At 43.4% G+C, this 27,960-nt stretch overlaps 3 protein-coding genes across 4 annotated transcripts in view; 1 reads left to right on the top strand and 2 right to left on the bottom strand.

The window, feature by feature from the left end:
• GRIA3 (glutamate ionotropic receptor AMPA type subunit 3) overlaps window positions 1-15,519 on the bottom strand; it is a 602,976-nt gene extending 587,457 nt beyond the window's left edge. The window contains exon 1 of the mRNA XM_032702135.1: window positions 15,326-15,519. The gene's annotated coding sequence lies outside the window, so the exon portion shown is untranslated. The remainder of the gene's footprint in view (window positions 1-15,325) is intronic.
• C1GALT1C1 (C1GALT1 specific chaperone 1) lies at window positions 15,347-17,372 on the top strand. Of its 2 annotated transcripts, none has more exons than XM_032702140.1 (2): window positions 15,347-15,430; window positions 16,184-17,372. In XM_032702140.1, the coding sequence occupies exon 2, from the start codon at window positions 16,189-16,191 to the stop codon at window positions 17,143-17,145; it is 957 nt and encodes a 318-aa protein (XP_032558031.1). In that variant the 5' UTR covers window positions 15,347-15,430; window positions 16,184-16,188; the 3' UTR covers window positions 17,146-17,372. The 2 variants fall into 2 exon arrangements, with proteins under 2 accessions (XP_032558031.1, XP_032558030.1); XM_032702139.1 differs by lacking the exon at window positions 15,347-15,430 and adding an exon at window positions 15,747-15,789.
• Window positions 17,373-20,400: 3,028 nt separating this feature from the next.
• On the bottom strand, window positions 20,401-26,401 carry MCTS1 (MCTS1 re-initiation and release factor). Its single transcript, XM_032702130.1, has 6 exons — window positions 26,272-26,401; window positions 25,528-25,680; window positions 24,728-24,825; window positions 23,855-23,988; window positions 22,759-22,826; window positions 20,401-20,637 (listed from the first exon to the last, which is right to left on the bottom strand). Exons 1-6 carry the CDS (start codon window positions 26,280-26,282, stop codon window positions 20,556-20,558), a joined length of 546 nt encoding a protein of 181 aa, XP_032558021.1. The 5' UTR covers window positions 26,283-26,401; the 3' UTR covers window positions 20,401-20,555.
• Between the last annotated feature and the right edge of the window lie 1,559 nt (window positions 26,402-27,960).

Here is a 27,960-nt window from a genome sequence, read left to right as displayed (position 1 = left end):
CACTACCACGGCACAGACCTGGTTTCTGTTCCTGGTAAGTCATTTAGAGCTTTCTAGAAAGGGCAGGTGCAGAGAGAGGCAAAGTCTCCTGGCCCTGCTCTCAGCTCGGTTACCTGTGGCAGCACAGCACATACCCAACTCAGCCCAGTTCTATCCTCTCTTAGGAGAAGCTCCTCCAGCTACCCTGGTCTTCAGCTGGGATGTAAGAAGGCAACAGCTCTGAAGATCACAATTCAAAATTACCTAGGCTTGAGACCATCCCATTTGTAAGGGGCAAATATTAATAACTACTTTTTGGTAGTTTGCCAGCTGAAGTCACTCAGAGCTTGTAGAAGTACTTGATGGGTATGAATAGAGAATGATACATAACTGCTGAGAACCATTCGAGTGGGTTTTGGTTTTAGGTGTTTTGTCTGTTTTACATAAAAGCCATTAAGAATTCTGACTAGCAGGTGACAATTTCTGCTGCTAGAAAATGCTGTTTCAAAGGCAATGAAATTTTTGTACCCTTCCTTCACCCCTTTTACCCACAAGGTGTGATACAATAGTTTTGATCCTCTCTTTCATTCAGTTCAAATAAGTATTTTCAATCAAACTTACTTTATATAGACAACAAGAATGTTGTCAAGGACAAGAGTCTCCTTCCTCCTTCTCCTCTCCTCCTCCAGTTTCTGCCACAAGATAGATACCCATGGTACAATTCCACTAACATTAAGAGATTTGGTTTCCTTTCTCTCAGAAAAACCCAGCTGATTATAGCTAGATGCACACCAGACTGCTTGCTTACAAAACAGTCAAGAAAGAGCCTGACAGTTTGTTTGGGGCTTGGTGTTGGTGTGGATTTTTGAGGGCATGAGGAAGAGCTGCCTCCTCACCCCTCTTCAAGCAGAACATAATCAATTTGGTTTTCTGATATACTGCTCGTTGTCTAAGTTTACTCATCACATTGTCCAAGGAATCTGGAGTAGTGTAAAACTCTCATTGTGTTCTCATTTTCAATACAGACATTGCCTTCCCCATCATCTCAGATGAAGGAAGCAGAGCAGTCACTGTGATTTGCTACTCTGCCATTGCACTGACCACTTTTTACATTTGTTAAGAAGATGGAGTTTCCTATTGCTCCAGCAGAGTGATCATTTTTGTGCCTCATTATTTCAAACCCTTTCCACTTCATTATAAAAACACCATTTGCTGGAGCTAAGGTAAGTAGCACAATAGCATTCCAAGGCAGCATGAATTAATCAATACAGCCTCTACAGCTGAGAAGTACAATGTCACTCTCGCTGGAAAGGTGCAGGTTTCATTTCAAGCTGCTCTCCATCCTTCTACTTAACCACTTTATAACTCATCTTCTACAAAAAGCCTCAGCTCCCAGGTATAAAAACAAACACCTCTCCTGAGAAACAACTGTGAATATAACTGAAGTCAAAACAAAATAACCCATCTGCAGGAGAAAAAAAAAAAGGAAAGAAAAAAATGTAGTGAAACATGTTAGTCCCTATTCCATCTAGAATAGTTACGCTTGACCTGTACACACCTGCTGTTTTCTGTGCAGTGTTCTCCAGTCTCAGGTTCACTTGTTTGATCCTGCAAGAAGAAAGGAAGCCAGGGCCAAGAGAGGATTCCTACCCATCCTCTTCACTGCTTAACACCCCATCCCACTGCAAAAGAGCATATTCAGCTTGTAGCCTGGCACTCACTAGAACTCCAAAAGACAGATTTTTATTATCTAAGGCCACTATTGAACCAAGAAGCTGTCAGGATTTAAGGCTCCTGGTGCTATTTCAGCTTCACTGAGTGACCTGTGTGGGCTCTACATCAAACACCCAGTCCATTAGCTGTACTTGTAAAAATTTGACTTTTGCTCTTAAAATAGGCTACTGTGCTCCACTGTGTCTTGTGAGTGGAGATAATTTCTTCCACCCACCCAGAGCAAACCAGACCAGTGGGAGCCAGCAGAGCCCTGGGTTACTTGCAGTAGGAGCTGCTTACCAAGCTCCTGCACAGCCCCACCAACAGTCATCCTTTGTCACTCACAGCCCCTCTATCCATGCAACTTGCAACTCAGCCTCTAAAGTTGAGAGAAACGTCTTACAGCAAGAAAGCCAGCCCTGGTCCTTTCCACTTTCAATACATTATTTTAAGATGTAGAAGAGGTCAGGCCTGTTTATCTTAGAAAGTTCCTGTTCCCACATCCTTTTCTTGTGTCTTGGTTGCCAAAGCCCGGCCAAGGGCCAATGAATCACAGACGTGTTCTCACACAGCTGTGCCCTGCACAGATCTGGTTTGGGGTCTTTTAGAAATAACTGCAGAGCTGACAAAAGTAGAATAAATGTTTTTAATGAGGAAATTTTGTGCAATTTGTTAATTTACTTTGTGGGAATCGTCCTTGTAGACCAAGACTAATACTGTGCCAAGAGCTTTATGCATACAACACCGCAGTTCATTCTGCATCATGCTGCTAGTTTTCCATTGTAATTTAATGCATGGGATTTTATCAACAGTCTTTCAACAGCAGATATCAAACAGTCAGAATGAAATGGCTTACAACATCTCCTACTGGCAAGAGTTTAGATATCTGCTTGAAAGGCAGCTGGAGTTAAAATATGACAGGCAGTAGACTAACCATAACTTAACAAAGGATGAAGCTTTCAGACAGTTCTTTCTCTCCCAAAACACAGTCAGCTTCTCTGGGGTCTGCTTTGTCTACCTGTTAGAAAGGCTTGTAAAAGGGTACTAATCCAGCTCTTGGGTCTGGCTCGGAACAGTGATGGTGCTGAGCGCAGGCTTGGGAAAGGGCAGCGCTCTTTTGACTGAGGTGAAGCTGGCTGGCTGTTATTTACTTTCCCCCTTCAGGAAGATATTTGGTAAAAAAAAATATAATCAAGACGACAGTCCACTGACCACCTGGTAGATGGAAAGCAACTCAGTTTTAGAGTACTCATCAACCCAGTGTGACCACAACATGCTGGAGCATTGTAAATGGAGGGAACGGAGCTCAGGATGCAAGAGGCTGCTCCATCACACAGCACAGACACACGTACCCCATCTTTGGTTTGCAGGGCCAGTTGCCCTGTTTCATCCCGAGAAGGGTCAGAGAGCACAGGGACATCTCCTCCCTCCGTGCTGGGCTGGCCACGCACACACAGCCCTGACACCTCCAGAGCAAACACACTCTGCTCTGTAAGTGCAGAATGGCAGCTTTGTCAGCTGAGGAAAATGTGCTGGGTTTGCTGCAGAGCTGTAGGAGTGCAGGCAGGCACAAAGCCCGTGGCTGCCTGCCAGCACATAGAATGGAGACTGTAAATGCACAGCACTGTCCTCCCCCAGCTGAGATGGCAGTGACACCGCGAAGGCAGCGAGCAGGGGCAGGCTGGGACCAGCACAGCCCACTTGGTCTGAGAACAGCTCGCTGAGGGATCATTTCAGCCACAACAGGCCTTCAAGTGGCACTCTGGGCAACCCTCCCTACAAATGGGAGGCATCTGTGTAGCACATTAATACTCAAGGACACACAGGCACACACCAGGCAAGATATCTATCCTGCTAGCGATGCCCTTCCTGATGCCAGACAACATCAGAGCTACTAAGCTGAAATCCAATTTTAATCCTTTTGTAGAGTGAGTTCACGTAAGTTCAAAAGGGAGCTCTCTATCATTGTTATAGACCTCATCTCCTGAGACAAGGTGAGGTAAGTAAATCAAGAGAAGTATCGTTACTAAAGCATAGGAGAAATTGGTGTATTGGGACTGAGTTGGTTTTCTAACTACAGCTTTGATTCACCTATTTTTCTCAGGCCTGTCTCATCTGTCAAGCTTTCCAAACCGGTACCATTTCAATGTCTAGCTGAGCAATAAACCTTCCACTGTTCCTCATTCAGCTTCATGAAGCACTCAAGCCTCTACACTAAAACTGTGGTGCCACAAGGAGAGAACAGATAGTTTAATGCTCACTCTCGCTAACAGTCATTTATGTTAATAGACATTTTTGTTCCTTGGAATTAATCTTCCTCCGGTTTTTTTTTTTTTTTTTGGTGGCATAAATCAGGACAAATTATTTCCCTCACAATTTAGAAAACTCTTCTTTTTTGGATAATAAGAGTAGAGAAAGGCAATCAAAAGCAATGGAATTACCATATCCTAATGAACTACCATTTGTCAGCTGAGCCAGGGTGACTATTTCCTTGTATATAGCAGGAAAACATCAGAAAGGCTTGAGGAGGGTGATTAAAGGCAGTATGTTTAATTCTGCATTTGCAGGAGGCTGGGAGAGCACTGTCAACCACTTGTCTTCAAACCTCTATCAAGTGTCCTTACTCTACATTTTCATTTCAGCCTTTTCTGACTCTCCCAACACTGGCTACTCCAGCCAGTTCCTGCTGAATTCCCCACTGACCTCTGAGTGCTGGACAGAGATGTGTTCCTGAGCAATAGAGGTGCCTGGACCACCAGCACAGGGAAATGAAGAGGCTTGCCTGGTGTCCTAGGAAGCCAGAAGGCAGCTCTATTCTCAGCTCTGTAAGAGGCATTTTGACATTTCTTATGCCTCCTTTTCCTCACATCTGGATTGAGAATACCTTTGCAAAATATTCTGAGGTCCTTCTCCAGAGAAGGAGATGCCTAAATGTGCCAGATGACTGCAACATATATACGTTTGAAACTCTGGCTACTCAAAGAAAAGAAATCATCCTTTTCTGTCCAATAAAGGGATAAGGGCTTGAAAGACATAGTTTTAGCAATTCTGGCTGCAATATTAGTTCAGATGCATGAGTCGAATCCATATGGTATATTAACGATTCCCAGCAAGGAAACAATTTCAGGAACTATTCATTTAAGCAATAGTTTCATTTTATCTAAGTACTGGAAGCAATAAAGGTTCCTACACACCCAGTAGAAGAAATGAGGAAATGGTATAGTATGAAAATCAGAGAATAGGAGACAGATGTCAGAGTTTCAAGGAATAGAAAGTAACATATTTATTTTTCCTATTCCAGCTTTGTGGGGGGGACACACAGAGCCTGCTTTGGTTTCCAACACAGTATGCAAGGATAGGGACTTGTGCTCCACCCAGGAGAATACAGGGTGAAAAGGGGGGTATTTCCAATGCAGATGGTGATGCAGAGGGCCAAAAGATTACATGTCTAAAACAGGGAAGGAGTGAATAATCCCCTTCATCTGGAAAACTGTTGGGCTTGCCTCAACACCATCGCTTTAGATATTCTGCTACTGTTTTGAAAACTAATGTAATAGAAAAGTTTGTGGGTGTTTTTGTGTCATATTAATTGGAGCTGGATCAAACCCAGGGTGAAGGACAGCATTCTCTACTGAGACAAAGGGCAATAGTGACCTGGAGCTTTTTCATCTCATTACCATCAGACCATCCCACCAGTTACATCAGCGCTGCACAGACACTGAGGTTTTGTCCTGGCTCCTGTTATCCAGCATTTGAGTAGATTTAAATACTGCAGTATTATTTCCAAAAAAGACTAGGCTGTCAGAAGCAGGAATAATCACTTCTCTCTCCAGGAGGATGTGTGCAGATTGCTGGGGAGTCATAAAGGAAATGCATCCTGGAACTACAGCAAAATCAGTGAAAAGCTTTACTTTGTTCGCCTTGCTGTTGAACCGTCCCATTTGGCCACATATGGAGGCAGGTCCTGTGCTACTGCTCTCTAAGGAATTTATACCTATTGTCTTTCTTAACAGTAACAAAAATATCTCAAAACCCTAAGGCATTCAGGAAGCCTACAGTGCATCTGGCACTGCTCTCTGAGTGCAGCACTGCTGCTGCTCCACCATGTCCTCTACTCTGTCCCATCACGTGTTGAGTGTGCTCACCTGAGCTGTGCTTTGAACACCAACTACTTCTGAGACCACCTTAGATATTTTTCTTGTTCAAGCAACTCTGCAGCAATTTCAGCCCTGCTGCCATCTCATCAGACTAAACGGATCAGCGGTTTCCCCAGAGTCTGTAGATGTGGGGTTTATTCTGAAAGGGCTTCTGATAAGCACTGAAGCCTCCTCTGTCATCGACCTCAGGAAGGATTAAAACCATTGAACATCTTGCAGAGAATTCTGTCTATGTTCAGCCAAGTTCCGGGGTAAGGTGTGCATGTGTCAAGCACAAGAGCCTAATAATTCAGTTGCAATGTCTTTAATGCTATCATTGCAAAGGGAAAGAACATTTTACCAGAGCAACAGAAGTCTGAGTTTTCAACATTGCCTGAAAATTGACAGAAAGCCCTACCCACAGGCTTTCCTTCAGAAGTTGCAAAGACCTTTCACTTTTCTTTAAAACTAAAAGAGTTTTCTGCTGTGCCACTTTCATGTCCTGTTTTGCACCATCTCTGCTCTGCCTACTCCTTCTGAGGGCTCTCCTTGCTTCCTTTCTGCAGATCTGGGTCCTCTTTGAGCAGCCTTTCCCTGTTCTAGCAGTTGGGAGAGGAAAAACACACTCCTCCCTTCTTATCTCTTCCCATTGCCCATCAGCAGTGCTCCCCTCTCTCCCCAGTAAATTGCCAGTGTGGAGCTGCCCTGTGTGTCGGGGGAAGAGCTGTTCTCAGTGGTACATCCTGTACCTTGGGTAGGTGAGAGAGACAACAGGAGAGCTGTAGTACTGTAGATGTTGGATGATTCTGTTCCTAAATACTCCTGAAGTCAATCAGTAAATATTGTGCAATAAATACAGAATAGACTCATTGCCCCACACTGAAAGTTTTGCCCAAGATTTAGAGATCCTACAAAGAGTTATAGCACAGGAAAGTGAGGCCATCTATCCTACACAGGAGCATTTCCATTCATGAGAATTACAGGATCACCACTGATAAATAAAACAAATCTGTTAGTGGAGAGTTAGGTGACCTTAAGGAGAATATCACCTTTTAGGAAACTTATACCCATAAAACTCAAAATTAGTGGGGTTAAAAGGCCTCACAGGCTTCCTCTGATCCAAGTCATGAATGGAGATGAAGCACTGAGAATATTAATTTCCATGAAATTCACTGTCCTGGCTATATTTCTTACTGATTTAAGTAATTTCTTAGAACTGTTATTTTTTAGTGATTATAATCTTGCAGGAAACCAGCCATAGGGCAGAAGGGACCTTATGGATCACTGAATCCATCCTCCTTTTCTTGAAATTGTGCCATATATTCCCACTCACAGGACTTGCAAACTCAGGCTTTAAACTAGCAAGGCAGCCTGTTCCCAGTGCTCTGTGGATATGGCCTTGCAACATAGTGCCCTGATGCTTAACTGGCTTTAGCAAGTTTTATAGAATACTTACTGTCTTTACAGCTCTACCTGCAAAGCACTTCAAAAGATTCTCTGTTGAGACTTACCACAGTAAACCTGCTGACTCCATAATACAAATTCAAAGTAATTCCAGGTCAAACCTTTAATCAAAGAGACCTCTGTAAGCTTCTTCTCACCCTTATTAAAGAGATTTACAAAACCGTGAAGGAGGTTGGAGAGTTACTGATGTGCCATTTAAAAAGGCTCCATTAAGATTTGGGTATTTTTATCTTTTAGAAAAAAGCATTTGCAGACTATAACTCTAAGGAGACAATTATAAGAGCATTCTGAGAGTCTTTTCACTTGATCTATAAGAGGGAGAAATGGTACAGCAGAGTATAGGAAAGAAAATACACTGCCTAAGCCTTTTTTCTTGAATAGGATCCTAACTAGCCATGTCACAGCTGCAGTGAAGTGTCTTATGTTCCTGTGATTTATTACTATAAGGGCCACATCATCTGCCAAAGTGTGCTTGTAAGAAATTAAATGGTTTCCAAAGGAAACATTAGAATAAGGCAGATTTTAGATTTGCATTTTTACCCTGATTAGTGTCTGTGAAGCTCCTTTGAAAACTTTTGTAATAAGCACAAACACAAAATTATTGTCAAATGCAGTTTGAATTTGGGAAGGTTTCAGGAAGGAAGCCCAGTTACCCACAGAAAGAGATGAAGAGACTGTTTACAGGAGTGAGAATGCAGAACGTTACTGAAAGAGAAAGGAAGTGGCAAACTTCCAGCATGCTGAGCCTTGGACCCAATTGCTTTGTGTCTGACATGATGAGTTGTTCACAGGCCTGAGTTATTCCGTCACCCTTTTAGCTTAACCTTGGACACTAAGCCTCAAATCAAGTGTAAGTAACAAATTAAGGCTTGATCCTGCACTCTCAGTTCCCTTTGACTTCAAGCTGAGGAGGCAGAACAGTACTAAGACCTATATTAATGTTGATCATGGTGTCATTCCTAATGGATATCCAACCAGAAAAACCATCAGAGAAGAAAACTGCCACAATTAGCTACTGCAGGTAGACAATTTGGGACCACAGCAGAAAATGAAGCAGCAATATTTTCATTGATCCCAGTAGCATCTGAGAACCTCAGAGTCAGCCTTTCCAAACTTGTTTGCATATGAGTGTTTCTGCCAACTTGTATCGACTTCTCAGTTTCAAAGGGAAAGAAATTTAACCTCACAGTAATTGTTCAGAGCTGTAAGATTGCTCTGTTTTTCTGCTCTAAGTCATCAAAACTGAGTGCAACTGTAAAGAAGTCCCAACACTTCCATCAGAAAGACCTTGGGAATACACAATGTGAGTCTATTACACCTTTTTTTTTGTCATTAAAGTATGGAAAAGGCCAAAACAAAATACAAACAGATGGAAAAGGAAAAGTATGTAATAATCTAAACAGATTGGCAGGCTGTAACACTGGGTATTCTCTGAAGAATGACCAGAGGTTTACTACTGCTCACAGGCCAGACAAACCTCTTGGTCAGTATTGATTTGACTCATGTTGTATAAAACACCATAACAGTGAATAAAGACTGACGTCTTGCTGGCCTAAAGAGGTGACTGGATTTTCAGATGTGTCAGGAGGTTGCTGGTGAATGGTATATTTCTCTTCCTATGCATTATTCCTACAGCCTCATTCCAATACCATGTACCAGAGCCTTTTCCTCATGCAGAGAAGCCAGGTAACACATGGCAACCCATGGAAAACATTTCTGACAGCTTCTTTGATAGATGTTCAAGACTCACTGTTGACATTCTATTTTTCACCTGCTTGGGATTAATAATTAACCCTGATTCAGCACTGAGAATCTTCTAACTTTGCTCTGATCAGGAAAAATCATGTTCAACTATGAGATGACTGGTATCATTAAAATTCTATTTCAGAGAACTGCTGTTAAGCGATAGTTTTGCTCCTCAAATTAGGAGAGAGGATTAATAATTGAATCCAAAGACCTAGTTATATATATTTGGTGGGTTTGTTTCATATTAGGAAGAATGACTTGAGCAGAAATCCATTAAAATTTTTAGTATTCCCACGCTAGTCTAATTCTAAGCTTTTCTATTAAGTAGCACAGTCATAATGGCATTAAACAACTTGAGCAGCAAAAACAGCACATAATTATCACTTTTAATTTAATCTTTTAGAGTGTGAATAGATACTGTACATCACTGACAATTTCTAAAGAGATTTTTCTATTCCTTCATAGCAGCTTCACATCCTCTTGTACTGATATAAGCGACCTAAGCATGTATAATTTTTTCCTCAAGAAAAAATCCTCAGAATAATGAGATAGCAAAGCCCAGAGGTGTAGCAATCAGCTACTGCTTTATTTACCTTGAGGTAGATTTTAAGATATGAGCAGGAACTAGGGCACCATCACCCATGGACCAGCATATCAGCATCCCAAACTGTGAGTGTACTCTCCAAATTCTGAGCATGTTAGATATGGCACACATTAAAAAAAAGTCCCACACAGAGAGTATAAAGTACATGGAAGCTCTATAGAAATGAGGGGAGAAAAGAGAAGACCATGCAGCACTGTAGCATCCCCTCCCTTGCCTCTCAATAGGGAGGTACTGCCAGTGTGAACAGAACCAATATTCACTTCACAGCACTGCCATCCTCGGTGCCAGCCCTGCAGGGAGCCAGGAGCAGCACCGAGCATTGAAGGCTCAGGAATCCCCCGGTGCCTTTCTCCTGGTGCCCATTCCCACAGGATAAAGCCTCTGGCACACTGTAGATACACCACAGTGCTAAGGAGCAGTAGCACCCTGGCACTATGCATTTCTATACATTTGCTAAAGGGCTCCAGAAAGGCCCACAAAAGGCAGAGCACGGGAGTGCTGTGCTTTAGTTGTTGACAGCAGAGCCTCTGCGAAAGGCTTGCAGTGCAGCAGCTGCAGCAGCAGAAGGCTGTGCAAGTCACAAGTCTAAATACAGCCCACTATTTCCAAACCCAATGAAAGAAACCTTGGTCAGGCTGGGCTGAGCCCCTGTGAGGCAACACAGCACTGCCAACATCTGTTTGAAAGAGAAAGAGGCTGAAATCTGACACATCGCTGATCTCAAACTCGGCAATCTCAGACCTTGTGCGCTCTCCTCTCTTGCCTGCAGTCTCTGCTTCTCGCTGCTCCCGAGCTAGTGGCACTGCTCACATCCCTGCTTCCCCAGAAAGCATAAAGCTTCTACACCTGATCACAGTGCTGGAGTGACAGCAGCCCCTCCTACACAGAACAAGCTTTCTTTCAGGGGTCCTCAGCAAACACTTCTTCCCAGTGTTTGGAAAGGCATTTCCACTCCAGGACCAGGCATTTCATGTCCATGGTGCGTCTCCTCTCTGATAAATCGCAGATAAATTGCAGCACAGGGCTCTGAGTTCTGCTCTAACATCATTAGTAATTCCAGTTTGTTGCAAACACATATCTAGCAGACATTTTTGTCTCTGCACATGCAACTCAGGAGTCTACTCTTTCAACATCGGTATCGGAAAGCAAATGTCTGCTTGGAGAATCTGATACTTCAAAACCTCCATTTCCTTGGCAAAATGAAGGGATGTCAACATTTGGTACAAGAAAGCATCTCATGGAAGCTACAGACATTCAAGCCTGTCAAATGCTCTGCTATTTTCATCCTTCTTCTTTCTCCTCTTCCCTTAATGGGCTGATAGCAACAGAACTTCACAGATCTTTCCATCTAGTAACAATAACCACTTACTCACCATAAGCCCTTTTACAATAAACTCCACGCCAGAAACTTTTATGTCTCTCCAGGCTGCACGTCGCCAAACCAAGGCAATGTCAAAAAATTTTCTCAGACACCAGACCAGAATTCCTGTAAGCCAAAACACAAGCCTAGTCCTGTGCTGAGGCTCCACAAACTGTCCATAAATCACATCAAGGCAGTGCCAGCAGAGCAAGGTTCCCCTTCTGGTTTCTCTGTGTGCCACAGGGCTGTCTCTGTCGCTGCTGCTCACAATGGTGCTTCTTAGCTATGCAATCTGACCCTGAAAAGCCATAATTTGAGACCATAATTTTCTTCAGAGGGCTTTTTCAAATAACCCCAGAATGACAAAACCAAGCTCCTTAAAGATGCAGCAAAATCACTTCATTACTGTTTCATGCACTTTATTTTAAAGGCCTATTAAGAACCCATTCTTTCTGGTAGAATGCTATTTTCATCTCCACTTTTCTTTTTTTTTCCTTTGGGAGCTTGAATATAAGATTTTCCTATCTCTGCCTTTTTTTTCTCGTCTGTTTCTATTTGATCAATGATAATTCTTTCTTTCCTATGCTTCTAAGAGAGTTGACATTAAAATGTCTAATTCCTATTCTCTTTCTGTTGTATTTGTGCAGCAGTCATTCACAATGATGTCAGCTCAGCTCTGGGCATTGTCTCTGCTAGTTCAATTCCAGCTGAATTGTTGGAGCTAGGAGGACATTAGCATTCACTTGATTGATTTAGCATATCCAGAGAATAAGATGGGTTTTGCATTCAGCTACACACATGAAAACTGAAGAAATTATAAAGCAATCCAAAGTTGGTAAGTTCTTTTGGAGTCACATATGTTTTGCTTCTCACATATCTTCCTGTGCTTGAGGGCACTATGTAAATAACAACCATTTCAATTCCAAGCCCTTCCTTGACAGTGCTCATGGAAGAAAGAGGAAAGTGATTTAAAAGTATCATTTAACATAGTTAATCAATTTAACAGATTTCAAGGCTAAAAGATCATATTATGCATTATCTCCTATAAATACAGGAGAATTTCATCCTGTAGTTCCAGAATTTTGTCCAACAACCAGAGAGAACACTTTTTCAGAGGTAAATACTTCAAACTGAGTTCTGAAATTAGTATTAATTATAAAGCCACTTTTTGGCTTTAAAACTTGCTTCCTTAGTCTAGTGCCTACCCCTGTGACAAGATCTTGGGGTTGTATGTGGCTCAGGATGCACATGACCTACAAAGGGTTCACATCCTTCCAGATTCCAGATTTTGAGTGTGAAACTAAAGTGAAGAAGAGGATGCAGGGCAAAAATTTCAGAAGGGGTGGTTAAAGTTTGGCTCAGGAATCCATTTTCCTCCAAAAAAAATGAGCAGGGCCCCATGAAGGGAATGAAGAAATCTGGCTTTATCTTCCTGCTAACTCGAATCTCCACCTGACTATTTTATGACTTCAGAACAAGGATTCCCAAACCTTCCAACAGCAGGACTGAAATCTCAGCAGACACGTTTGTTCGATTACGCCCTTTATGGGCTGAATGAAACAGTGGGAGGACCAGGTGTGTGACAGAACAGTAACACTTGGCCTCTTCTTAAAAGCCCTTTTCCTGCACTGTGTCTATTGGTTCCAATGGGCTTTCAGCTATTCAAGGTGAGAGTTTGCAACCTTCATAACCACACTTGACTCTCTCTTCTGATAGAATCAGATGGACAGGTAGAACCTGTGTGTTTTCCAGTAGCTTCAGCATTAAAACTATATGGGTGATGTGAGAGCAAAGTCAGCTGTCCCAGTTCAAACTTACCTTTGCATTTCTCTGAACTGCAACTGTATCTCCTGATTAGGGGTTCTTTCTATATGACATATAGCTCAGCTGGTGTTTTAACTGCTCAGAAACAGCTGCAATAGCTCTCCCCTGGCTTCAGTTACCTGTTCTGAATGTGTCTGTGCAGCTCTGGCCCAGCCTCCCTGCTGCACACGCAGAGAGACAGATGAGTCTGCTTCTGAGACAGTGGACACTCATTTGTGATCATTAACAAGCAGTCCCCATGAAAGATGACAACTCATGTGTCAGCTGAAACATTTCACATTAATTGGAGCAAAGTTCCTATCAAATATATTTTGATAATAGCCAATCTCTCAGGGACATTTTGCACCACACAGTGAGAGCATGTTTTATGTCTTTCCTTGGAGGCAAGAAAGAGCACCAGAAGGTAAATGCAGCTGCAGCCAGCAAAGAAAGACAAACAGAAAACAGCAGGGAAACTGCTGTCTGTGGAGACAAGAAACGAGCCATGGAGCTCGTCAGCTCTGTCAGCAGTGCGGATCCTGGCACAGGTCTGCAGGTTCCAAAGGCTGCTATTTTTCCAGAGTGTGGTAGGGACCCTACAAAGGATCAGTAGGAAGTAAGGGATGAAACTGCCGCTAACAAACTTCTCCATGGACGGCAAGTCAGTGCTCAAAGCTGAAATCTGGTGATATTCTGTATGCATACATGAGTGCATGTTCTAATACAAAACTAAAGCAAGGCCATTTGCCTTGATCACTGAGTTTTCCTGGTTCACTCCTACCGTGTGACTGAGCTTTCCTCACTTAACTTCCATCTTAGGTCTAGCCCTTCCTCAGCTATGACACTTGGCTGGTTCCCAGACGATGGTAGAATGACTTCAAATACTTATCTCCTGAAGTTCTTAAAAACAGTTACTTGTAGTAGTTTGAAATGGAGAGTTTATAGGAGTACACATGTCTAAACGAGCTCCAGAATACTTAACAGTGGCTGTTGTGAGACCTTATGCATTCCTATGCCATTTCAGTCCTTTCAAGCCAACCAACAATTTCAAGGAATAGAGAAGGCAGAGAGTCTTTCTGGGTTTCTAACGTGCTTTACATGATGCTTAGACTTTCTCTTCACTTATCTGCTGCTGGATAAGAACAATGTTGAAAAAACATTAAAATGACAGTCAAGATCTGTAGCTACATTAGTCATTCTGTCAGAACACGGGAAAGAACCTCACTGAAGTCATGCAGGAAAACAATTTGTTGAAGCATCAGCTGAAGCAGCAAGTCGCAACTCACTCAAATCTCTTGAAAGTACACGATCAAGCAAACTGCTGAAGCCCTGAAAGCCACAATTGATTCTGCAAACAGGAGATACACAAAACAAACTGAACTCGCCTCCAGTCTCTGCTATGTGATAACAATCTGAGTGTCCACCTATTTTATACCTTGAAAGCAGTCAAGTAGGAAAATATAGGATGAGTGATGTTCCCTTAGTGCAGTGACAGAACTGCCCGTACAAGCTGACAGTACTTTCTGTCACCGTGTGTAATTGGTGTTTAGTTCCGCTGAATGGAGCCATTCTGGACATGCACTGATCCAAACAAAGTAACTATTTTGTAGCATTTTTACCTGAACCTAGAGCAATGCTTCCCCAGGCCCAGAAGAGTTAAGCAATTGATGGTCTTGCAGATCTTTTTGCCAAAGATAACATCCTTAAGCCTTGAAGTCTATGGTACAGCCATGAGCCTAAAAAAACCATCCTTACCTGAATAACTGAGGCATCTGAGGAACCCAGACAGATGCCAGAAAATCCAGATCAGCTCAACTGTAAACTGACTTAAATAAAATCCACTACGTTCATCCAACCAGGGCATACCTTAAATTATAGGGAAAACCCATATAGGACTTTATCCTAACCCCTGTGGTGGCCTAAGGGTACACCACTATCAGCTAATAAAGAGATAAAACATGTAAAACCTTTCTTTTTTTCCCCAAGAGGGTGGTGAAAAAGGGATCAAACTGTTAGTCAGTGATGTTTTTTCAAATCAGGTGTCACCTGTAAGTTCTTGAGCGACAATGTGTAGAAAGAGATTTGGACAATCTGGAGCTCAGGAACAATTATCACTAAAGAAAAGAAAGGGTAGAAAATAAAATTTTGGCTCTACTCTAAATATTAATCATATTACCATGCTTGAAGCACAGTTTATTGCATTAGTTTGGAAATTTAGGGCAGTGTATTCATGATTTGAACCTGGATATACTTGAGCTATTGATATATCTGATATTATATGATCCTGGATATACTGGATATATTTGGGTTGATCCTGGGTATGGTTTAGTGCCTTTGTTGGGGTCCCTCCTCGGAGGCACCAGCTCGAGCTGTTTCTGTGTTACCGTGCCGTGAATAAACTGCTTTATGGAGCGAGACATCTGAGACTCTGCTGTGTGAGGAAACCCGGGGTCGAGCCGGTGAGGAAACCTGGTCCAACCGTGCGAGTGGGGTGTGCGGGGGGAGCCAAAGCGGGGGTACCTCGGGTCACCGGAGCCGCCGCTGTGAAGGGGCTCCGGTCCCAGCGGTGACAGTGTCCGGCGTCGGGAGCGTGGCTCCCAGAGCGTCTCGGGGACGGTCACACTGGTAAGTTTCTGTAACAACCGCGCCGGCACAGCAGGGTTGGCGCTTCTCCCCGGGGGACACCGGGGACGCCTGAAGGGGGGGCGGGCGGGGCTCCGCGAGGGCTCCGCGAGGGCTCCGCGAGGGCTCCGCGAGGGCTCCGCGAGGGCTCCGCGAGGGCTCCGCGAGGGCTCCGCGAGGGCTCCGCGAGGGCTCCGCGAGGGCTCCGCGAGGGCTCCGCGAGGGCTCCGCGAGGGCTCCGCGAGGGCTGCGGTACCCCCCGCTCGCCGCCAGGCGGCGCCCCCGCCCCGGGCGCGCGCGGGGCCCAGAGCGGCCGCGCGGCGCTTCCGGCGGCGCAGGAAGGGGCGGCGCGCGCGGCTCCGGTGAGCGGGGCGGGGGCGGCCCCGGGACCGGCGGGACCGCGAGGGGCTCGGGGGGCTCGGGGGAGGAGCGGGCGGGGCCCGGCCTCCGGGAGCGCTCCCCGGGAGCGCGCGGGCCGCGATGTGGCGGCGGCGGGGCCGGGACCGCGCCATCCCGGCGGCAGAGGGGGGCCCGGGGCACAAGGCTCCCCCGGCGGGGTCTGTGGTACCGTTAGCGGTACCCAGAGCCGCGACAGGGAACCTCTTTATTGCCACCCGTTCCACCGGCTCTGTGCCGGTGCGGGAGGTCAGGGAACTGTAGCTGGGTCTGTAAATTGGAGAATGAATTAGAACCGTATGGGCTAGTGCTCTGGTGCACTTAATTCCTGTAAGGTCTCACGGTGCGTCTCTTTCCTAGGAAAAATGATTTCTGAAAGCAGCTCCTTCGTGAAGGGCATGGTGCTTGGAGGAGCCTTCTGCATGTTGGTTACACTGCTGGGGCACATCAAGGTGGGGCACGGGACCAAAGCGCGGGACCATGAGCACCATCACATCCAGGCTCCCGACAAAGAGGATGTCTTAAACCTTTCTGAGGGTGAACGTATGGAGCTTAGTAAAAGTATCCGTGTTTACTGTATCATCCTTGTCAAACCAAAAGATCTGGGGCACTGGGCTGCAGCAAAGGAGACCTGGAGCAAGCACTGCGACAAGGCAGAGTTCTACAGCTCTGAAAATGTCAAAGTGTTCGATTCTGTGGCCCTCAACACAAAAGACATGTGGGTGATGATGAGAAAAGCTTACAAGATAACCTATGAACGCTACAAGGATGAATTCAGCTGGTTCTTTCTTGCGTATCCAACAACATTTGCTATTGTTGAAAATCTCAAGTACTTCTTACTGAGGAAAGACCCCTCTCAGCCTTTTTACATCGGCCACGCTGTGAAATCTGGTGACCTCGAGTACGTGGATGGCGAGGGAGGAATCGTCTTAAGCATCGAGTCACTGAGACGACTCTCCAGTGTTCTTGAAGACCCCAACAAGTGCCCGGAGCAGGGAGGTATGATTTGGAAACTCGCCGAGGACAAGCAGCTGGCAATCTGCCTGAAGTACACGGGGGTGTTCGCTGAGAACGCGGAGGATTCGGAAGGAAAGGACGTCTTCAACACCAAATCCGTGGGCGCCCTCATCAAGGAGGCCATGGGCACCCACCCGCAGCAGGTGGTGGACGGCTGCTGCTCCGACATGGCCATCACCTTCAGCGGGCTGAGCCCCAGCCACATGCACGTGATGATGTACGGGGTGTACAGGCTGCGGCCCTACGGACACTCCTACAGCGATGCCCTCGTGTTCTTGCCCCCGGAGGGCTCGGACAACGACTGAGGTGCCACCAGGGGAGGAGTGGAGTCGGCTCATCTCGCGACACCCGTTGGTACTGACACGTGCTGGTACTGCTGTACAGGTTGTTTTTGCACACTGAGGGTTGGTAAAGGTCTTAATTTCAAAAGTGGAAGGAGAAATTTTTTTTTTTTCTAAATCTTTTATACGGAAATGCTTCTGGCTTTTGACAGAGCCGGAGTGAAATGATAAAAAGAAGTTGTTAATGTTTATAATGAAAGGGAATTAAGTTTATATGGGGGGGTTTGTACATGTAAATATTTATTAATGAAAATTCAAATGAAGTTTAGTCTACTCTTACAAATATATTTTTACAAGACTTTGATTCTCTCAGTTCTTCCAGGCATTTCTAGAATGTCTTTTTATCTTTCTAAAATATACCAATAAAACTGACTACAGATTCAGTCTCAAAGACTAACTTTAAGATGCTTCTTTTACTCTCAACTACACAATAGCTTGAGCTACATTGTTTTATCAGTTGCTGCTTTATGTACAGCCTCCTAATCCAGTAAGGAATTATCAGGAAGCAAGGTGGCAAGAAATCCTTTAGGAAGTTGCAGCATAATCATATCAAGTGCCCTTTGGACTGCTGTTTCTAAGCAGACAAAAGAAAGAGATAACTGTATTTGAGTAAGTATTAATGTGGTCAGGGAGCCTGTTTGCACAGGAGTAATTGCTCATTTAAAACTTCACTCCACCTATAAGTGTATTAGAATAAAGGTTTGGTGTTATTTCCACTCATGTTAGTGGTACTAATAGTGTTTACAAGGAAGTAGATGGTTAATTGTCAGTAAAAATGTAGATACATTTACAGAGGCTTTTAACATGAAGATGCAGAAAGAGCAGCACATGCTTGCACTCCCACCCTTGGAATTTTATGTGACACAGGTAACACAACAAAACAACCTGCAGAACTCCCCCATACTGGGGTTGGGGGGGTGATGGGGTTTGGGTTTGTTGTTACAGTTTTGGGGTTTTGTTTTTGGTTTTTTTGGGGAGTGGAAGGATGGGCATGGGGGGGGGGGTGTTTGGATTTGGTTTTTTTGGTGTTTGGGTTTTTCTTTTTTTACAAGTGAGGCTCAAGTTACTGGGTCACACTCTCTTCCCCTCACAGCATGTGCAAATAAACACCACTTCAGTATTTACTCCATTTAGAATTCATTGACCTGACCTGGGTGTTTCAAGACTTAAGGAAGGTATTACATCTATCTGCTACAACTGGGACTATCACAGGCTTTGTTGGTACTACAATATTCATAAAACACCGGAGAAGATGGTGTTATCTCACCTTTAACAGACTGCTGTGACACCCTACCCTGCAAGGGGGCAGGTGGGAAAGTGAAACAGCTGCTTCAAATTGTTGAGAATATCCACATCTTGTTTTTTTTGTTTTAAGCATCAGGTCCTTCCTTTTTGACAAGAAGGGTAAGACAACTGCTGAGACCCCCTGACAAGCTCCCACAGCTCAGCTGTTTCAGAACGTGTAAAAGGTGAGGCAAGATGCACCTTCTTGTCCTGTCAGTCAGAGCTCAGCTGAAAGAGCAAGACAAAAGTCCATGATTGCTGCTAAAACCTATATAAAACCTGTATTTTTGATGTTTTGCTAAACTGATAAACAATTTAAGCCTGATTTGACTTGTATCTTCTTACAGAATAATTTATAAAGGTTAGACCCACTGTTGGGAATACTTTGACAGAACCAGATGAAGAAAGTAAAATTTTGATTTCAGTGTTTCTGATATTAAAGACAGTTCTGACCCCCCCCAACAACAGCAGTCATAGGAGAAAGAATGGCAGTGAACAATTCAAATGAGAATCTCATTTGTCACAGACTTGAGAGGTACTGTAAATCAACAAGAGGAGACAATGCAAAAAGCCACAGAACACAAGGCTAGCTTGTTTTACACAGGAAAAAAAAAACACTGAAGCACAAACTGATTTCACATAGCACTAACCAGGAATTAGTACATTTATAGTGGGACCTCTAAGATGCATAAAAATGTCCATCAGCATTGAGAAGTTCTGAGGTTTGATGAAACTTTTTCTGCTACACTGCTTAAATTTTGTCTTCCTACATTGATAGTTTCAGATTTACCCTGTCATTTTCAGAAGTACAATCTCGTAAACAATCTTACAGGAGAAATTTTAAAGTAGCACATACTAGGTAATATATTCTGTCTCCCACATTTTAATTTGGCTTTAGAATCAGATGAACTCCTTGGCCACTCTCTTCTGTGAAGGTCCCAGGGTGGGGAAACCAAACATGCAGAACAGCACCGGAGACAAGGCACGGGCACACAAAATTACATTCTGCCATTGCACAGTGCATGTGTTAGAGACTTGAAATATTAATAAATGCTCCCAGAGACAGTTACGAGTGGTAGACCTTAAGGTTTCCTTAGTTTATTACATGATTCCATTTTTCCATAGGCATAGCTTTGGGTATGCAGTTGCTGAACAAAGGGTTGGGTTATCCAGACAAACACACAGTGCTCCTGAACCCATTCTGTAGCTGCAGGTCCGTGTGGCAGTGTGCACAAGCTGAGATCTCTTGAAGTTCCACCTGAAGAAGCTGCTCCTGGCTACACTGATAACCGTGGTTTCCTATCATGCCTTTATCTAACAGTGATTTTGCTTCTGCTCCTAAAATAAGGCGGCAAACAGGGAGTAGAGAGCGTCAGGCACCGGGGTGGCACACGCTCCCTTTGGAGCCTGCCCACCAATACTATAAACTCCACTACAAGGAGAGCAATCTCAAAGTGTTGGCAGGTAGAAATCTGAACATAGGTATAGTCTTCAGATATGAACCAGCATAAAAGAATTTCTAGTCCACATATCAGTCTAAATTCATAAATCCTATACAGATAAATGCATATTAAAAAAGAGAAAATCCTTAAGTAAAATGAAGTTAATGCTGTTAATAAGTTAAAAAATAATGTCAAAAAAAAATGATTTCTCCACATTCAAGAAACACGTAGACTAACAAGATGTTAATCGGAAGAAAAAAATCTGAAATGTTTCAGAGGTTTTAAAAACTGTATTTATATTTCACATACACTTTATATTACTCTTTTAGAAGAGCATAAAAATGTAAACATTTCTTGGCTTTTTCCTCCTTTCTGTTTGAAATAGTCTACTCACAGTCCATGCAGAATCTCTCCACCAGGTATCTTCAGTCACTGAAGACTTGGGTTTAAGACAAAACAAAATAACTGTAATAAAAAGAAATCTAGAAAACTATTGTAGCCTAACAGTACTTTTGCATTCACGTGATTTATTTAGCATAGCCACAGAACAAAATAATTTGTACATTCAGTCACATTAAAAACAAGGAATTACAAAGCAGTCCACATTTAATCTAAGTGCATTCCTTTGGAGTAACAGTTCCTTTTGTTTCATTTGTATGTCTTCATATGCCAAAGGCCATCATTTAAATAGTGGATATTTTCAATACCAATCCCTTTGTTGACCTTCTCACTGTGGAAGGAGGAAAAAGGTACAAAAGTATTAGATAGGTGAAATATTAGAGCAGTATAAAATATACTATTTGAAGTAGAAAGTGCAGCATTTGTCAGCTGGAAGGGGAAAAGCTAATAATCACAAAATCATTATCTTCAACTGCAGGTGGACCAGAAACAATATTTGTTATTACATTTGCCCACATTGCTGACTGATAAGAGGACAATATTTGCCTTCCACATTTTGTCAACAGCCTTCCACAGTATTTTTGCTGCTTCTTTGTGGGAGACAGTTCTTCAGACTTCTGCCACTTACTTTAATTTTTAGCATTTCTCTATGTAAGTAGCACAGCAGTTGTGAGTCTCCCCCTCCCAGCACAAGAGGTGGTACAACATGACTGGAATGTGAAATTTGACAAGTTCTGGTTCCAAGTGTGCCACCAACACAATCAAACACAGGTGAGTTGCCTTGCTGCTGGTTGCAGGTCATCTACCCACTTAAGAAAGAATTAAAAATGCTAAATTTATGTGCCAAGGGCTTGCAGCATGTTACAAACATACCATCCTCTGTAGTATTGACTCTGTATCTTTTAAGTCATGTTATCTTTTAAAAATTTTTAGTCTGTGTGTCTGCACTGAATTTGTGTTTACCATTTTTCCAGTACATTATTCCACCAGAAAAAAAAAATTAGTTTTGTCACAATAAACAAGACAAATCTCATCATTCTAGGAGTGAGAACAAGTTTCGTTCCCCTGGAGAATATAATTTACTGTATTTACACCAAGTGTTCTATTACTTACACAGCTTGTCCAAAAGTAATCAGGAAGGAAAATGCTGCTAGCCCAGAATTAACACATTAATTATTGTAATCACACCGAGAGACTGAAATCACACTGTTCCACAATGTTCTGGTTTAACCAATGTCACACAAAAAAGCAGCCAGCAGGCTGCAGAGATCCGTATCACTTTGTTTTCCTCTCCAGTTCATCATAATTCTCACAGGAACAGGATATTCAGCCGCAAGGCTGCTGAATTTGAAGTTAGGATTAGGAACACAGATAACCTTGGCTTGCAACGATCACAGCGTATCACTGCACACTTAGGCCTGGGACACTTTAGTAGCTTTTCTTTCCGCGTACTCTTGGAGTATTTTGAAGCACTACAAAGAATCCTGAGAGATATAATTTCTCAACAGCTACAGCAGGTCCAAGTCCAGGTTGCTCCAGTCCCACTCTATCCCTGTCCTTGTAACACATTCCCTCTCTCCCTTGTGCTGCCACCATTATGACCTGGGACCATGGAGTCACCCAGCGCAGCAGATGATCCTGCTGAGCATTATCCCCACAGAAAAGAGTGACTTGTTTTCATCAAAATCAGCTTCCTCACTGCCACAAATGGCACACAGGGCTGGAACCAACCAGCCCAAACCCGCTGGGTGCCCCTCACATCCTGCTGCAAGACCTTACAGAACTTGAAACGACAAGGTGATTTAGCTACTTACAATATTGCACTGTGTGAAAGCCAAGAACAACTAGCACCCATTTCCATTTTCTATCCCTTTTCCTTCTCAAATAATTTTCAGTTTATCCCCTGAACAGACCTCTACATTTCACAAAAAGCTCAGATAAGCCAGTCAGCACATCAAGCAGGAATGCTGCCTGTGGGTACAGGGCAGGCCACAGAGCAAAGCCCAGACAGGCAGCCAAACACCAGCATGGCTTCAGTCTCCCTGTCCCTGCACACAAAAATCACTTCAACATTTTCAATCCTCTCAAACCCAAATTGCATCTCTTGCCCAGCCCAGGTACTTGATACAAATATTTCTTTGTTCAACGAGATCTTTGACAAGGTATGATCAGAGCTCTAGAAATACTAACATTCAGCAGTAATACTAATGCTGTGCACCTTAAAATCCATATTCACATGAAATTTGATTCCAAATAAGTACAGAAGATATTCCCTGCCTCCTCTTCTCTCCCGGAATACCAATCAATAAAACAAAATCTTAAAAAACTCTGTACTTGAACAGCATGTGCTGCAACAGTGATGCAGTAACCTTGACAGTGCTGCTTATATTCCAAACTAACATTAAGAATAATGACATGGGACAGGTTATATTTCAATTCTTAAAACACTTACATGTCCTCAGCTGACATCTTCATTACTCCCACACATAATGCATGTTGTTTTCCCTCTGCCATTATTGCCTACAAATTACTGCTAAGGAAAACAGATTTCTTTTTAAACTATTTCAGAAAAGGAAAAGCAATATGAAGAAACGATTTCCAAAACACTTTCAAAAGCCCACGTTGAACTTTTACCCCTTTAGTAATTCTAAAGCTGCAGCTCTTAAAGATAAACAAAACAATGCACTGCATTTAACAACTGAATCACAGTGTGTAGAACAAAGCATGTATTTATGAACTTGGAACAGCAATTACAGAAAAAAAAAAACCTCCCAGCACTACACTCCATGTCTTCCTTTGTGCCTATCACAGAGATGACAGTCTCTCCTTTCTGGAACAAAATGGCACATGTTTGTGGGGCCATTTCACATTCCAAGGCACAGAAGAATTGGGACACAAATTTAAAAAAACAGAAGTACTGAAATCAGATGTGTCTTTTTCAGTCTAGCAACACATGGTGCCAACAGCTGATCTTTTCCTACAGCATCTATCTAACAACACAAGCAGCACAGCTTGGTGTTATTAATGCTGTATTTGCTCAGGGTTTCCTTTCTCAGTAATATAATGAGGAGTGAATTAGCACTTTACTCATTTTACACTTGCTAACTTCATCAGACATATAGAGCAAGTCCTGACTACAGTAAAGCTGATCCTTAACATCTTTCCAAATTCCATAGGAACAGGAAAGAATTCTTCTTTAACTGAAAGGAATAAAAGATTGACTATGGAGGCAGGGGACAAATTACACTGCACCTCATCTACTTTTACAGTTCTGCATAAAATCACCAAGAAGCTCCACTTACCAAGGAGATTAATGGAACAGCAACCTACCCAACAGTACAGCAGGAACAACACAGTAAGTAAAAAAATAAGAACAATGTAACCTTGCCAAATAACATCTAAACCTCTGCAGCTCTTTTCTGATTACTAGTTATTTCATGAAATCCTATTAAAATCCAAAGTAATCCAGATTATGATCATCTGAGAATACAAGACTGGAATTTAACTGGTCTCACAGCAGGCAGTAACTCAGAGTTAAAGAAGGATACAACGACAGTGTCGACAGCAGCAGGGTAAAGCTTTGCTCCAGGAGATGTCAGGCCAGGGCACATTATATTGGCTCCACTTAGGACAAATTTAATGGCTCCTTTATCAACCTGCTGATGTGGCAGAATAAACGGGTCTAGGAGGGGAAAGATACAGCATTACAGTTAATACAGGAAGATGACAACAGGAATAACTCATTACCAAGTCAGTTTAGAGGGGGCAATTAGATACACAGTGTGCTGGGAGGGCAGGAAGTTTGACAATCACCAGGGCTCCTGCTGGGCTGTACTGTCCCAAAAGGACACAAGTGCTGTCCCAAAAGGACACATCTTTTACCTGAGAATCAAAGGTAATCCAGCACTAGAGGCCTATGCCTCCTGCACATTCACAGACCCACATACTGAGTAACAATTGTAACAAGTTCCCAAAGGGAAATAAATTTCTCAAGTGCCCAGATACTAAGAGGTCTTAAAAAAAAAAAAAAAGAGATCTCAAATCCTTCAAATGTACTCTTACAAATTAACCTAATATGAAAGAGAAACAGTTTAATGTTAAGAGGACAAAATAGGCAAAGATGGACAAAATTCATGAAAGCTGTCAGCTCTCCAAGCCATCCTTCAAGTGCAGGCACCCTCCTGAAGTATTTCCAGCACTGAGATTTGACTGAATAACATTTTTTGGGATTCAAATCAGAGTAACACAATCAAGCAGAACAGCAAGAAAAATAATGCAACAGTAAACTGTAAAAAGTAAAAAGCATGCAGCCTAAGTTTCTACAGGAGGCAAGTACAGATTACATCATTAAACTCATTACAGATCACAAAATATTTTTTTCATCCTTCTCTTCCCAGCACTTCCACCCTCAGAAAACTTACATTTGTGAAGCAACCTTAGTGTGGGGTAAAAAATCCCTTCTCTTTGCCTGAAGAACAGCAACTCCCCATTCACAGTGAGGATTTCTATATGTTCATGACTGCAAGATTAAAAAATAATTATTCCAATAGCTACTTAAATCCTTCTACAGTTTAAATGAAATATTTCACTTCACAGAGTCTGGTCTATCTTGGCACCTGAGAATTAAGACAATTAGCAAGAAAATATAAAACTAAAAATATTATCTTTTTGCACAGCTTATTCTTCAACAATGGTCTCCTGCTCACTTCTTTCCCCTTTAAAAAAAAAAATCTACAGACAAAATGCACAAATTGCATTTCTTTGGGGTTTTTGAATGTAGTGCAAAGGGTGGATAAGGAGAAAGAGTCAGCAAAAATGTACTAGCCCTCTATCCAAAAAAAAAAATTAAATAATCGAGATAATATATGGAAGCCCAAAAATTGTAAAAAATGTTACTGGAAGGTATCCAAACAAGTCTGAACTTCCATACCCATAAAGCTGAATGTTTCCCTTCAACAACAGGCTAATCCTTGGGCAGTCCCTGAACACACTGCACCTTCACTACTAGGCAGCAGTTTTATGTTCTTCAAGCATCCTACAACAGCAAGTGCCTTCAAGAGCACAATGAGCACATGTAAACTTTCTGGTTTGGTCATAACTTGGACTATTAGCTATTAAGATATGATAGATGCCTTTCAAAAACAGCAGGTTCATCTACTCTACAAAGTCAACATATAAAGGAAGCACCTTAAAAGCAAAGCTCAAGAGAGAAGAAACTTACCATCTTACTATTTTGACCGGGTCTTTCTTTGGCATGATTTGGTTTAGCCATGGTTCAATAACAGGAAACTGGTCTATCAGTTGATTCTTGATACCTTTAATAACTGAAGTCTTCAGCTGGATACAGTTCGATACATTCTCCTTTTCATCAAATCTGTAAAGTGAGTGAAAGTTTTTCAGAAATGCACAATTTACTGCCTGAACAATGCTGTATTTGCAGCATTCTTCAGAAATGTTTATATATTCAATACAGAACAGCACATCAACTGTCCAACTTTCAAATCCAGGATTTCACGAGACTTAAATTTGTCTCCTGGGAACACTGGGCAGAGGGATGGTAGGGGTGCCCCACTAGCAGGCTGTCTTCATCCCTAAACTTTGTGGATATCTCCACGAAACACGTGTTTAGCCCCACAGACACACAGTGTTATTTCACTCAACTCCAAGAGCGCTTTGCTGGCAACACAAACGCCCAGAGCCCTGTTGGGATATGAGCCCCTCACCTCCACCACACAAGTACGAGCGGCGCTTCGTGCCACCCCGAAGTTGAGACAAGTTAATGACTCAGCTCCCTCCGGAGGGTTTCCCATCTAACAACCGAGTGCCCGAGGCAGAGCCGGGGCCGCGCTGCCCGAGGAGGCCGCGGGGCCGCTCCCGAGCAGGGCCGAGCCCGGGGTTGAGGGGGCGCCGGGCCCGCCCGGACCCTTCCCCTTCCCCCGCCCTTCCCGGCCCCGGCCACACTCACTTCTTGAACATCCTGCGGGCGGAGGGCGCCGGGCGGGGGCCGGGGCCGGGCTCCCACAGCCTCGGCGCTGCTCACACGCGGCTCCGGCCGGGCCGTCCCTCGCTCCGCGCCCGCCGGAAGCGCCGCTCCATCCCCGCGGAACGGGCGGGGCTCCGGCAGCGCCTCCCCGAGCACCCCCGGCACCAGCGCGGCCCTGCCCCTGCCCACGGGAACCAGCGCCTGGATACCTGCGGGCGCGCCGCCGCTCCGACAGGATAAATCCTTTAACTGAGTGTCGGAGTGCTCGTAGCTACTCACGTCATTTAGACACAAGATGTGTTGAACAGGAAAAAACGCTGCCACCTGCAAACCAGCAGAGGCAGAAGCTGTCCGCCCGCCAGCTTCAGAGCGGGACACGCGACCCTGACACCAGAATTCTAGAAATAAAAGGGGGGGAGAAAAAAAACAAAACAAAAAAGCGTTTCTTGTCAAGCAGCAGATACTGGAGCCGGCCAGGGAGTCAGTCACAAGTGACAGTGCCACATCCTTCAGTAGGGAGTGGGAGCAGAAGCCTGGTTTGCAGAGATTTCAGCTGCCAGGCAGAGAGATGGGCTGTGGTGGGGACAATTATGGTCCACAGTGTTTATTAGAATCACATTAGATTTTGCTTGGTGATGGCTCCAGCAATAGTGAATAGAAAACCGTAGACAGAGGGAATTTACCACACTGCTTTTTCACCCTCTGAGGAGCAGACATGCATGTGTTTGTTCTCTAGGCGGGTGGCTGCTATATAAGCAGACATACAGGTGGCCATCCTTTCTTTTTAGAGTCCCTTCACTGGCGTAAAGGGAAGGGAGGAGAGGACATAAAACACCAGGTTATCATTATGCCAACAACCAAGTTCTTTTTTCCACAGAAAATTATGAAATCACCTTTAATACTAGAACAACTAATTAAATCCTAAGAGTTACAGCAGTCATACAAAGTAAAATCAAGTTTTATATGTGGTATCATCTATTCAACTAGTGAAGTACAGCATCAGGAACACACTAATAACTTTTTAAGAGGATAGGAATGAACTATGGCATTACATAAACAGTCAGGCATTTCACTCATAAACGCCACCTCCACCTACTTTGTAACATCACTAAAAATACTGAGTTATAATCAAGAATTCAATTATAACTGAAACACAGTGACACTGCTCATGCCCAGATTAGAAACTGAGAACAGCTTATCACACTGACAAACTATGTCATGCATTTTTGGTGCTCCTTAGAAAAATCTTCATTAAATAATACTTTGCCATATAAACAATCACATTTTTAAAAACTGTAGTGAAAAATTCATCATACTTCCACCTCAGATGTTAAAAAAAAAAAGATAAAATTCTACCCTTCCTGAGGACTGTAACCACCTGAGCCATGGTTTTCATGCCTGCCTAAACAAGCAAGATTAGTCCCTAATTTTCAAAAATGGCATTTGTCAATAGGAAGGCCTTACCTCCATTCTTTTACTATCTTAAAGCACTTGGACCACTGGTTCCCTTCGGGGCTGAGCTAACATCGAGTCTGGTGTCACCTTTTCCATCTTCTCTTCCAAATATTTTTTGCTGGTGTAGCTGCAGACTTCAGGGCCAGGTAATGGCTCACCCAATCTAAAAGTGGTTGTACAGAGGATTTTTGAAGAAGGCTCCAAGGACCTGGACTG

The sequence above is a fragment of the Chiroxiphia lanceolata genome, chromosome 14 (genome assembly GCF_009829145.1).
Source record: "Chiroxiphia lanceolata isolate bChiLan1 chromosome 14, bChiLan1.pri, whole genome shotgun sequence".
Classification (NCBI taxonomy): Eukaryota; Metazoa; Chordata; class Aves; order Passeriformes; family Pipridae; genus Chiroxiphia; species Chiroxiphia lanceolata.
The sequence above is the reverse complement of the archived record's forward strand: the minus strand, read 5'-3'. Positions and strand labels throughout refer to the sequence as shown.